This window comes from Phoxinus phoxinus (assembly GCF_949152265.1).
Source record: "Phoxinus phoxinus genome assembly, chromosome: 3".
Classification (NCBI taxonomy): Eukaryota; Metazoa; Chordata; class Actinopteri; order Cypriniformes; family Leuciscidae; genus Phoxinus; species Phoxinus phoxinus.
In genome coordinates, this window is record NC_136878.1 from 4,441,845 (window position 1) to 4,455,004 (window position 13,160).

The window sequence follows — 13,160 nt, forward strand, 5'->3', positions numbered from 1 at the left end:
CAGGATGAAACATAAGCAATTGCTCCAGTAACATGATCTCTGCTGCTAGCACACGTTCAGACAAAGCTGTGCATTTACTACAGATCCACTTAATAACCGGAGAATGATGTAGGTCTCATGTGCAACACCCACCATTAAACACTCATAACATGACTAAACCTCCGCACACATGACTAAACCTCTGTTGATGTGTTCAGTGTGTAGGTGTTCTGCTGGCAGCTGTACGGGAAACTCCACACTTAATACCAAATCATGACAAAGTAAACAAATCTATCCACTTTTCCCCCACCAAGCCTTCTGTGATTTAGATTATGGGAGGCACTTCCGATTTGGGGAAGTTCCACTCAAAATTACTTAAACAAATCATAAGGTTGCACTACAAATAATCCTCATCCGTCAGCGTGTAACAAGAATATGGCAAGAGCTTTTTTAAAGTCTCTACATTATTTTCCTCCTGATTATATTCTTTCCTACTTTTTACTTTGTATTTTACACAGTATGAAAAAGATAAACATATTCTCCGCATTTGTGATCTGCTCTCCTGATTTAATTTACAATATATCCCATGAATAAATCACTAAGAATCTCTTGTTTATTCCCCAAATCCTCACGTCTCTTTCCAGGTTGGTTTTCACATGTATGCAGTGTTTACTGCAATGTTTCTAAAGCAAGTAAAAACAATATTATTCAGTCAAATGATGGAAATCGCTTTGAAATAATATCACTCAGTGTTCCAGTTAATTAACATTTTTGATTAACCCCTTATATTGGCATAGGGGCCATTACATATTTTAAACAGTAATATCCTATCCTAAACCTAAACTAATCTTGACACACTATATATCATTTGAAAGCTTACAATCTCTAGTTTACATATTTGGTGACTGATTTTCAAAATATATTACAGAGGAGCCGTAATTTATCAATTTGCAACAAGAATATTTTCATACTCCTAAGGCGTGTTCAGACCTTTATTTTGAAATAGTGATGAACATGAAAAATCATGAAAGAATGGTAGAAACCTCAGTTTGTTAGCACCCATTCAATTCTTTTAGAAAAAAAGCTCTGAACATTTTTTAAATATAAAGAAAAAAAATAATAGATTCAGCATTTGTGATGTGGCGGCGAGCTATAATGCACACGTGATCTTTTTGTGTTTCTTAGAGGAATTCATTTCAGAATCTGCCAAACTTTTGCCAAACCATCCTATACTTCTGAATAGGATGTCTACTTCATAAATTGTAGGAAAATTGTAAAAATAATGGTTCAGATCACTCAAAAAACATGGAAATGGAGGCGTCTTAATATGGGCAGTAATGTCAACTAGTGGAAAAGTTTGGTACTGCGCCCAAACTAAATTCACTGAAAGGTAATTTTTTGAGATAACAACCTAAAATTTGAAACACAACTTAAGGAGCCAACGAATGTTACATAATACATATATTACTGTAGTGATATTTAACACAAATAATCAAGCTTTTGGGGTTACTCATGGTCTGTAGTATTTTTTATGATTTTACACATTTAATATGTCCTTTTAATGTTCAATGGTTGAAGGGTGAGTAGAATAATGTCATCTCATTGATTGTACTCAGTTTTTGAAAATGCTTATTACTGTGTTCATATAGCGAACCTTTCGCTGGTTGTTTACAGATTAATGAAAGTTACTCCCATAATCCGTGCAAAACCTCAATGGGCATAGGGAAAAGGTGGATATAAACATAATTTAATTGTGTTAAACCACTGATACTCTCCCTTTGTAATGCGGTAAAGATAACTGACTTGAATTAAAGTGACTGAATTTATAGCATTATAATCTTTCCCTTATAACATCCAAACCAGGATCGAGAAGGTTACTTATGTTAGTCAAGGGTTCATGCATCAAATTTGGTTTTACATGACAATTTCCACGTCTAAGATTTCTATACGTAAATAATGACATAGACACGGTTACTCCCTTATTGCGATGCATTTTTGGTTATGAGACTTCACTGCAGTTGTGTCCGGTTATATATATATAATAGGATCACAGGCAGACCATATCAAGAGAGCAGACAGACAGAGAGGAAACCATGAGAGGGAAACAGCTGGAACAGACACTTCCCATTTGGGTCAGAAAAAGCTCCGGGGCGTACAAAACCCTGAGACACAAACAAGCCCGTAAACATACACATTTTACACAAGAATAGCACGTGAAAGCACTCTTAAACATTTTATATCATGGAAAACAGCAACATTTGATTAATACTGTTTGATCAAAAGTGACAGTAAAGACATTTATAATGTAAAAAAGCATTCAAATAAATGCTGCTCTTTGAACTTTCTATTCATCAAAGATTCTTGAAAAAAAAACATATCAGAACTATATGGGATATACTATAACTACTGTATATGGAATTTCCTGAAAAACCACAACCTCGTTTATCCCAGAATCTAAAGAATGCTAAGCTGCATCTGCTAATTAAAGTGTTTTTCCATTCCACGTTTCTCTTCCTCCTCTCAGTTTGTCTCATTCTCTCTCTTTCTATTAACCGTTCGCAAAGACCCGACCCCCTTGGTTACAGTCGCTATGTCCTACAAACTACGCCGCTCTCACTCACACCATGTTCTCACGCAGTGAAAAATACTTTGCGGAGCAGAGAGAGACTGACAACACACTGACAGACAGGACAGACCAGGTTACTTTTCAGTTACTTTTGATATTAAACATATTAAACAGTCTCACCTTTCAAATTTGGTCATTCTTTTAAAGAAATTTAAACAATAAATACTGTTTTGTGGCACTTTAATGTGTGTGACAGATTGCTGTGTCGCCTCAGTTAAAGCTGCTCGTGAACCGATCATCTCTTCCTTCTAGTTCATTTATAGCATCAAATAAACATGAATGAACATCAGAAGGAATGTTGTTTTAACCGCGGAAAGGCGTCAGTACACTCCGCTTCTCAAGTTCAAATCCTCCCATGTTTATCTACTATCTCTCCTGACTGCTTTGCCGGAATAAAATGGCGGATGGCGAAGTATGATTGGTCAGATCACCTGTCAATCAAGCTCCCTGCGAAGGGTCAATTATGCAGCTACGAACGCAGTTCTCACTTCACAAACACGTACTTGGGCATGACTGGCGCTGGAGTGGAGTTGTTGGTGACAGTCTGGATGTTATTGGTGGTGTTGGTGGAGGAGTTGTTTTGTACAGGTGAAGAGTCCTGGGTCCGTGGCACCTTCCCCATACGGTACCAGATCCCCATATTGTTCAGCTCTCTAAGAGGAAACACAGGATTCACCAAACTGTAAATGATGCACTCAGGATAAATGAAATACTCAGAAACACAAAACACAGATGTATTTAATATGAATATATCAACTAAGACAGAAAGCACTTTGGAGATCTCAAAGTACAGCCAGAGACACACAGATACCCCAGGCTGAAAAATACTTAAAAACAATGGAGTCTCAATTTTAAAGATGTTGAATATTGCTCTAATATATTTTTCAGATAGTGGAATAATAACGGGACACTTGCATGTTTTAAGAAAAACATTTTTTTTTTTTTTTTACAATTATTTTTTACACAGAGGAACCATAAATTACCATAAAAAGTTAGATTAGATTATATATTTTTACTTTTTACCAGAAGTAAAAAACTATTTAAAAAAGATTATTAGAGTATGATTAATATATCACAATATTAATATAATAAATACAGAATTTTATTATATTAATATATATTATATACATGTATTATTAAAAATTAAAATATATATGTTGAGTTCATTCATGGAAGAAAAATATTTAATCATGAAACTCTGAATAGAATAAATTATTATTATAATATATTATCATTATTACATACACAATACATATAATAAATATAACAGCAAAATGTATCTACACACACTAAAACATTTAAATTCATTAAAAAAATGCCATGGGGTTTTCCTGAAATCTTAACTCACCAAATATAAAGCTGTTAGGTCACACTTATGTTCCCTAATGCTGTTTAATTTCACATTGCCCACCGGCAGAATAATATTCCTTTTCTCACTGAATACTTCCGAACTGTCTTTTAAATATATCAGGAAGTCAGTCTAGGTCACAAGTTCTTGTGTGGAGTAACTGACCCTATGAACGTATACTGTGGCGGCGCCTGTTTGGAGCGTCCTAAGATACGGATATCACAGATGGCAGCTTCGGTGGAGTCTCTCGGGATGAACTTAATACATAACCTCCTCTTCCTGAATGCCGGCTCCTCTGGAGAGAGAGAGAGAGAGAGAGAGAGAGAGGAACAGGACATGTTAAAGAAAAGTGAAAGGGAGATGGAGTTTACAACAGAAAGAGAAAATGGATTGAACGAGGTCAGCGCTGGAAATGAAAGAGGATCATTTCACACAATCGATTAATTATTTAACACGAGATACTGAATCCACAATGGAGGTCCAGCTCTACTGCACATCTGAAAGCAACTCCAATTTAACTCTGGAGTCACTGGTTTATTTAAGCTACAATAACGGTTTCATCTCTTGAGTGTGGTGTAAACATATAGGGGGATTTCAGGGAGAGTATGAAATTATGACATTTAGGACTTAAAGGTAGGGTAGGTAAGAATTGTCTAAAGAACTTTTTTTTCAAATTGGCTTAAACGGTCTTTATATACCAATACATAATTAAAATGTAAGTACTTTGAAAAAGAGAGTATAAAAATTGAGTGACTATAGTGTATTTAATCTTCAAAAAACACAGCTCATTAATTCCTACCCGGGACGAAACAAGTGATTGGCTTGCACGACTGTCACTCTCCGTCGCCATGACTACCGCGCTATTACTGGCTCTGCCCACGTGCGCGCAGTCGCGCACCCGTTTTTAGGTGGGAGTGAATGGAATTAATGAGCTGTGTTTATTGAAGATTAAATACACTAGAGTCACTCAGTTTTGTATACTCTCTATTTCAGAGTACTTGCATTTTAATTATGTATTGGTATATAAAGACAGTTTATACAAATTTGAATAAAAGTTTTTTTAGACAATTCTGACCTACCCTACCTTTAAATGGATGGCTCGAAGTAATTTCAACCTAGGGTCCTTTGCACCATGACTTCGAGCCAAACATATCAGGGCTCGAGGTCATGGTGCAAAGGACCCTAGGTTGAAATTACTCCGAACCATCCCTTTAAGAATTGTGGTATTCTGCCATGTTTCTCACTGACACGACCTCAACTCGTAAAGATCGGGGCTTAAAGGACAAGTTCGGTATTTTAGACTTAAAAGGTGGTGTTTACACAAAAAACAGGTGTTTTACCATTCGTTGTGAAACTGTGGACCTATTTTTCCAAACGCCTCACACCCGTACATTCTTCCGTCGAGAGCTTGAATAATAGACACTCCAGCCCAGTTGGTGGCGGCGGAGTAATACCGTACCTCACAGCACATCCAATACAAGTCAATGGAGTTGGACAAAAACTACGATAAAACCTGTTGGAAAGCATCTTTTGCAGCAATTTTTGTGTGAGCATATCAGTGAACACCCCTGACCACTCGGTGAGTTTCACGTCTTTGTAAATGAAAGTTCAATGCGTTATAGGAAGGATTATTCCAGTGCACCTATCCAGTGCTACCACAGAAACCGAAAATTCTCAGGCCAGCAGCATGTGTCCAAATTTCAATCTTAACCGTTTTATTTCATCAGAAACGATCTGAAAACAGGGCTTTAAGTGTAAAATACCGAACTTGTCCTTTAAAGAAAATCCAGAGCTTCCCACTCATATCTATGACATGGTGGTGGTGTTCATGTGCATTTAACCCGTGAATACAATCTTGAACGCACCATCACTCCCACTGAACGTTTACTCTTTGAATTCTTGCATCCGGGAACAATACAAGTCGACACCATTATGACTAAACGTTTGCTAAGAAGTATTTTCTACTAAAGAAAGGTGGTATTTGATAGGAAGTTATGAAGCTGAAGTGCTGTTACACGCCTTTTCCAGGGTTAGATTATAGAAAAGTTTTCAGGATTTTCAAACACTTCAGACCTATATAAGAATCAGATTCCAGTTCTACATAAAAAAACTTGTTTTTCCCCAAATCACGGAAGTGACATCGACGTCCAGGTTAGCGGTAGCATAAGCCATCAGGCTAGTATTATTTAAATAAACTCCTGATGTACTTACAAACTTTCCAATGCCTTGCTCTATGAGTACAGAACCGGTACTGTAGAAGTTTGGTACCATTCCAGGCATTATTAGTGCGGTAATTTACCAGATACAACCTTGGATCCATTAGCGCCTGCACTAAGCCATTCGGCTGATATCTCTAAATAAGCCTCAACTTTAATAATGTTCGACCAAGGGGAAAAAGGCTTCTAGGGGGTGTGTTTGGCTCGAGGTCATGGTGCAAAGGACCCTAGGTTGAAATTACTCCGAACCATCCCTTTAAGCCTGAAATATACAAGGTATGTGAACACAAACGTAGCTAGTTATGCAAGTGCAATTACACATTTTGCATTCTGAAAAAGACTTCAAAGTATTCATATTTCAACATCAAATCCACCCTAGGATGCTATGCATATCAATTAGAAAGATACATCAGTTGTGATCTGGCAGAAGTAGCTGTTGTAAATGATCAAGAGGAGATGTGCGCTCTTACGTGTGTCCACGGTTTCCTGAATGGGAATGAATCCCACAGGCAGCGTGTCCTTGATGTCGATCAGCTTCATGTCTACCAGTACATTTCCTAAATGGCTCTGTGGAGAGATACAGCAAGAACATACAGGAGAATGTCAATAGACCACATCTCTAGCCATGCTTTGGGATTCATTATTATTTCTAACACATAAGCATACAATATTTGAGGCATCATGATCATAATAATAGTAATGTAATCAAGGTTTCTTGTACCAAAAACAGAAGTAATTTAAAAGCAGGAAAAAAAAAGTAAAACCACAAACATTATTTTAAAGATTTTTCCGCTTTGGTTTGCCTCAGAAGAAAGAATTAGGAAGGAAGGAAAGAAGAGGAAGCGGCTGTGTTTTCATGAAGAAAAACAAATAGTCTAAAAAACAAATAGAAGAGATCCTGTGACATATTACAGAGATCATTTCAACTCTAACAAGATATAATAAAGCAATAAGCCCCTTGAAGCCGTGTTTTACAGTGGATTTAGAACAGCTGAGGGGCGTTGTCAGGCACGACGCGGAGCTTTTATAAAACGGTTACTCCATAAAAATATACATTTTAATATTTATTTTATTTATAAAATAAACACCAGCAACAAAAAAAATATTACGTTATTATAACACATTTATTCCTCCGCCAAGTAATGTAGTTCCAAAGAGGTTGCTAAGCAACACATGCAGCAACAAAGAATCACAAACGGCAGTTGCGCAGTAATACTAATGTAATGCGGTCACAGGTGTGTGTTTGTTGAGTAATTTACAATGGCTTCGAACGCAGCTCGACCAATCAGAATCAAGGACTGGACCAATCCGTTTAATAAGTAAGCAATGTGCTGTATCGTGAATAAGTCACGGCTGAAGGGCGTTGTTAGGCACGACACGAAGCGGAGTAACTCCTTCAGCCGTGAGTACCTTATTGCTTTTATAAAACGGTTACCACACAATACAACTATTAAAGCCGAAAAATATGTATCTATGCAACTTTCATGACGTAAAATCACTAAAAGCCTTCCTTCCGCTGGAAAAAATAGTCCCTGACCGTAAACAGCAACAGAAGTTGTCACATACATTATTTCGCCAATAGATGGCGGCAAAGACTGTCTTTATGAGCGAGTCAGTCAGTAGAGAAGACTTTTACATTGAAAGGACTTAAACTTGTGATCACGGAGAAGACGACGCAACTGACAGATGACTATGGGTACGGGAAAACCACTTAACTGTTAAAAGGACAAGATATCGCAGCGGACATTCAAACAGATTTTTTAAATTATGAATATATAAGACTGACCTGAAGGAAAATGCTATATCTACTGTAAATGCAGGTACACTCGCTTACTCGATCTCTCACAATACTCTACAATAGTCAATAGTCAATAATAAAATGTGTTTAAGTTGCTAAGAGTGGTTGCTAGGGGTGTTGTGTAGTGATACATTGAACAGTTGGGTGAAGCGGTCATAGCTGTGTTTTATCGTGAATAAAACAGCTATTGGCCAATCAGAATCAAGGATTGGAACTAACCGTTTTATAACATTATATAAACACTCCATCACGAACATGCTCTGGATATTACAACATAAAAAAAAAAAATTATACAATATATATATATACAACAGTTTCTCTTGTTTGAGAAGACCTTTCACTCAGATATACTTCACAATAGGGAAGAACAGTCTTCATGTTTCATGCCGACTTAAACAAATCAGCATCTTGGACTAGAAATATTTGTAAAATGTTACCATAATTAAAATAAATGATCCAATAAAGAACTGAAGACATGACTCACGTTCTCTTTGGAGAATGCTCTGGTGAAGCACAGATAGCGGGTCACCTTGGATTTGAACAGGCCATCTTTCCACAAGTCTGCATCAATCCCATCTGTGGTTTGTGCAACCTAAAAGGAATGAAAAGAAAAACTGATTTGATTATGCATTATAATAAATAAAAAAATTCCATTTGCAGAAGGTTACTGTTTGATTCTGTTCTTAAAGGATAAACAAATAATGTATTATTCAGTACACCATCCATGAGCCAATATATGACACAACATTTATTCACATTATTAATCCATCAGAAAAAAGGTCTGATTTAGAGTTCCTAATTAAGCATTTTAAACTAGGATGGTCATTTATAACAGACTTGAATTAGCTTCTCAAGGGCTTCTGGGAAATTCCTACCCTCAATATAGCACAACAGATTAGTAAGAGTCAAAATTGTTTTCTAGAAGTTGCCTAGATAAACTAGTCGATTAGTAAGCTTGATTACAGAGTATCTAGATGTTCCTTTAGTGGTGATGATTTTAGGAGGATGAATATAAAAAGATGCAACATCTCAGAACGGCTTTTAAAGGTACACTGTGTAGGAATTTCTCCCATCTAGCGGTGAAATTGCATTTTTCCATTCAAACTGCATGCAAGTTGCTTTGTTTGTTTGTGTTTGTCGAGTGGCTTGTGGGAACTTGGGAAGCTAAGTGCCAAGTGACAAACAAAGTGCTCTCTAGCGCCTCGCTTTTTCAAATGCGTGTTGAAACTATGGTAGCCGTTATGTACCAAGAAGCGATGACAACATGTCTTCCAAGAGCACTTCATCAAGTTTTCTTTCGGGTGATGAAGTTCGTTATTTCAAACAAACTGCAACTTGACACACAAAAAGTGTTGACATGTTATTATACACATTTAAAAATAGTTTATTTTAATTATTTTGAGATAAATTGTTCTTGTTTCAGATGATGATATACCTGTACCATCATTTCCAGGCTATAAGTTGCTCCGGAGTATAGCTAAGTCGAATCAGTCAAAAATCATGAAAAGTCATGAAAAGGGAAAAAACATATATAAGTCGCTCTGGACTATAAGTCGCATTTATTTCACAAAATCCAAGACCAAGAACAGACATTTAATCTGGAAAGGCAAGTTATTCAACTACACAATAGCACACAGAACAACAGGCTGAATAGGTGTCAGGCATGTTAGCGTAACACATTAACAGTTATTCAGCTCCACAATAGCACAAAGAACATATACCTGGGAGGCTGAATAGGCTAAATTAATATAAGCCAGCGAGTCCAACAAGTTACCATTAATTCCACACATCATTGAATCCATTGAGTTCTTCCTTGGTATCGCTTATGAACAACTCCGCTAACTAGAGCGCCCTCTCGCGGCTGTAGATAATAATAATGTAATGTAATGTTTTCTCTTGGTTAATCTCAGTCATTATGAATTAATTTTGATATACAAGTCGCACCTGACTATAAGTCGCAGGACCATCCAAACTATGAAAAAAAGTCTGACTATTAGTCTGAAAAATACTGTATATAATTTACAAGTCACTATATATATATATATATTTTTAATCTATGTTATGTTTTTGTTGGCAAGTATTTGTTCACAGCCTCTGTGTGGCTATCAAGTGGTTGTATTCACTTAAATACTTATCTTTTTTATGTTTTTTTGTTGTTGACTGTGGTATTGTTTATGTCTTATTATTCTATTGTAATGTGTTTTGATTCGTCCCTTGTTCTGTATTGTATTGTAAATTAGGACCCCCTCGAAAACGAGATGGTTCATCTCAAGGGGTTTATCCTATACAATAAACATATCTACTACACCAGTGGTTCCCAACCTTTTTTTGTCTGAGACCCCCTTTTTCCCAAGAAAATATTTTAGGTATCACATTTAATGATATTATCGCTCTTGTAAGCTTGCAGCAAGGATGACAAATTATGTTTCCTATAACCAGATGTTTATGCACAAATAATAGCCTATAATATTGAAAACAAAACCAACAAAACCAAAACAAAAACATCAGTAGGCCCATTGTAATTTAAAAACGTAAGCATAGGAGAAGCCTATAAATTGGCCCTATTTGAAATGCAATATCAAAAATATTCACACTGGTGTGTAGGAAAAAAGAAAGAAAGAATATGCTATTACTAAATGACGGCTGTCTGGGACCTCAATACTTGCATGTTATTTGTGAGGCTTTATTTTTGACACTTTTGGCGCTATAGCGAGCGATAATAAACTTGCGTTTATTAACAGAATAATGCGTCTTTCGGAAGAACATTGTAGCCGGAACTACTTCTCTCTGTGTACGTCTATGACGAGTCACGCAGGTCCTGGGCTACTCCCCATCCAAACCAGTGTAAAAAAGTCCCAATGTAAACACTTATTATAGGAGTACTGTAAGACTGAAAATATTGGTTGGGGCCCTGGTCTGAGACAAAATGGCCCTGCTAGCTAATTAATATTCGACTTCCCCCATACAGCCTGACTTCCTCTCAGAAACAACGAAGAACTCACACAAGAACATGGTTTAATGTGAATGTTTATCAATAACTTCTGTTTTTGGTGTCATTTGAAAGGTCTCAAAGTGAGTGGTACAGATATCTCATATCCAGATAGATAAAAGGTAATAAGATTGATAGAAGTTTAGAGAAAACTGGAAAAGCCATTTGAGGGTGGCTTTCCCCATCCCCCATTTCACCTGGGCAAACAGTATAAAGGAAGGTGTGCTTGCGCTATCAGGGTCTCTTGTCTTTGGATGCCAAGCTGGGGAGAGGGTCTCTCTCCCTCTCCCTCTCCCTCTCGCTCTCTCTCTTTCTCTCTCTCTTTCTCTCCCTCTCTCTCTCTCTCTCTCTCTCTCTTTCTCTCTCAGGTAACATTTATGCTGGGTTAAAAATGGTTTAAATTCTCATTACATCATGTTGTAACTATTTAAGTGTAAACATAACCTTATTGCACATTGAACTTTTATTTAATTCATGGAGTCAGATTAAAACAAGATAATTGCATATGAGAACCTGTGTCTTATTTAACCAAAATTCCTTTAAAACGCTGGAGAGACTTGAACACGCGCTTCCTTACCGGCTATTTGGAAACCGGAAGTTGGGCCGAATAGCCGGGTTTTACCATAGTGGCTCAGGATAAGACAAAAACACGGATTGGAAAATGGATTCATGATGAACTCGCTCATTATGTACATTTTTACATTTTTAACAGAAAAAAGTTAAGGACTTTTATTTAATGCTCATTGCTCAAAACTTTTCAAAATATGACGCGACCCCCCACAGAGCTCGCTGAGGTCCCCTTGTGGGCCGCGACCCCCCTGTTGGAACCGATGTACTACACAACGAACAAACGATTGTTACAGTGAATCACAGACTGTAAAAAGCATCTCCTGTGGCCCGGCATAAGTATGATCCTGCATTAACGTGCAGTGCGGCCGGGGCAGTGACAAGCGCCTCTCACTGATCTGTGATCTCAGCTGGTGTCAGTCACGTGACGCTGGCTCTGAACGAAAACGCGTTGTGGAAACACGTTGAGGTTGGCTAGTGCTTTATGTCCCTCTCTGCTATTATAGTTTTTCAAAATGGCGGAACGACACGGAAGCCTCGTTGGACTTACCTGTCCCATGTAAATAAAGATAAGCCATTCTTCGCTTACGAGGATAAGTCAGATCATTGGCAGAGGTAATTCTACACCAATGAGGACACATTTATGAATAAAGACATTGATTTTAGCTAATAAAATACTTAAACTACACAGTGTACCTTTAAAGAAGTTATTTTGAGAAGTTCTGCCAATAAAAAAGTATTCAGCTTGTATGGACCACATGGAGGTGGTTAGTGCTAACTGTACAGTGTAGTCCATCTCAACAGCAGTCAACATGCATGCTTGCTCGATAAACAGCATGAGCTGCCCACACAAACAGCCAGGCATCAGTCGTGCCACAGCAGCTGGCTTCCCGCAAGCCACTCGACAAACACGACTGAACAATGAGCGGGTAAATGTCACACAAGTGTTAGGGAAAGGCCACTGTCTGAAGAGATGCAGAATTAAGTCTTAGGGCCAGACATGATGATATGCTTATTTATACACCAAATATACATTATATAATATTAGTGTCGGTTATAGTTTAATAAGAAAATGCACAGAAAATAAGTCTGAGGGATATATGTTGGGATTAAAATGTCTGAGACTTTCTGAGAATTTGTGATTTTAAAGGGTTTTAGGAATTTGACAATTCAATCTATTTCTAGGTGACTGAAATGTAAGTAAATCTGCGACATTGACCATGTGAACTTAAGTTCTGGCTTCCATTGAGGCTCAAGATGCTCGTCTATGAAACATCTCAGATCAACCTGGAAAACATGATCATCACATTTGTTCATGTAGCTCAAATGCTGCTGTCATCAAAGATGAACTGAACTGAAAATAATCAACGTTGATAACGTGTTGTTTATGACAATTAAAAGTAAATTACACACAAAAAAATAAAAATAAAAATATCAATATAGATTTTTTTAAGCAACACAAAAACTGCGTTTGTTAGTATAAGAACGCTGGCAATTTCGATGACATCACTGTAAAATATAGGCTATATGTTATATCACCTTTACTCAAATTCCAGTTCAGTTCATCTTTAAAGCAAAAGAAACACAGTCCAAATACTGAGACGCAAATTCATTTTAATTTTTTCACCGATAAATTC

The 13,160-nt window shown here is 37.1% G+C and overlaps 1 protein-coding gene across 3 annotated transcripts in view; it reads right to left on the minus strand.

Annotated features, from left to right (window-relative positions):
- The window catches only part of mvb12ba (multivesicular body subunit 12Ba), a 36,939-nt gene that overhangs the window by 8,706 nt on the left and 15,073 nt on the right, over positions 1-13,160 (minus strand). For all 3 annotated transcript variants that reach the window (XM_079608146.1, XM_079608148.1, XM_079608147.1), the window contains 4 exons: positions 8,452-8,559; positions 6,640-6,736; positions 4,119-4,248; positions 3,109-3,258 (listed from right to left, as the gene is read on the minus strand). In XM_079608146.1, the coding sequence (XP_079464272.1) occupies positions 3,109-3,258; positions 4,119-4,248; positions 6,640-6,736; positions 8,452-8,559 (485 nt within the window). The remainder of the gene's footprint in view (positions 1-3,108; positions 3,259-4,118; positions 4,249-6,639; positions 6,737-8,451; positions 8,560-13,160) is intronic.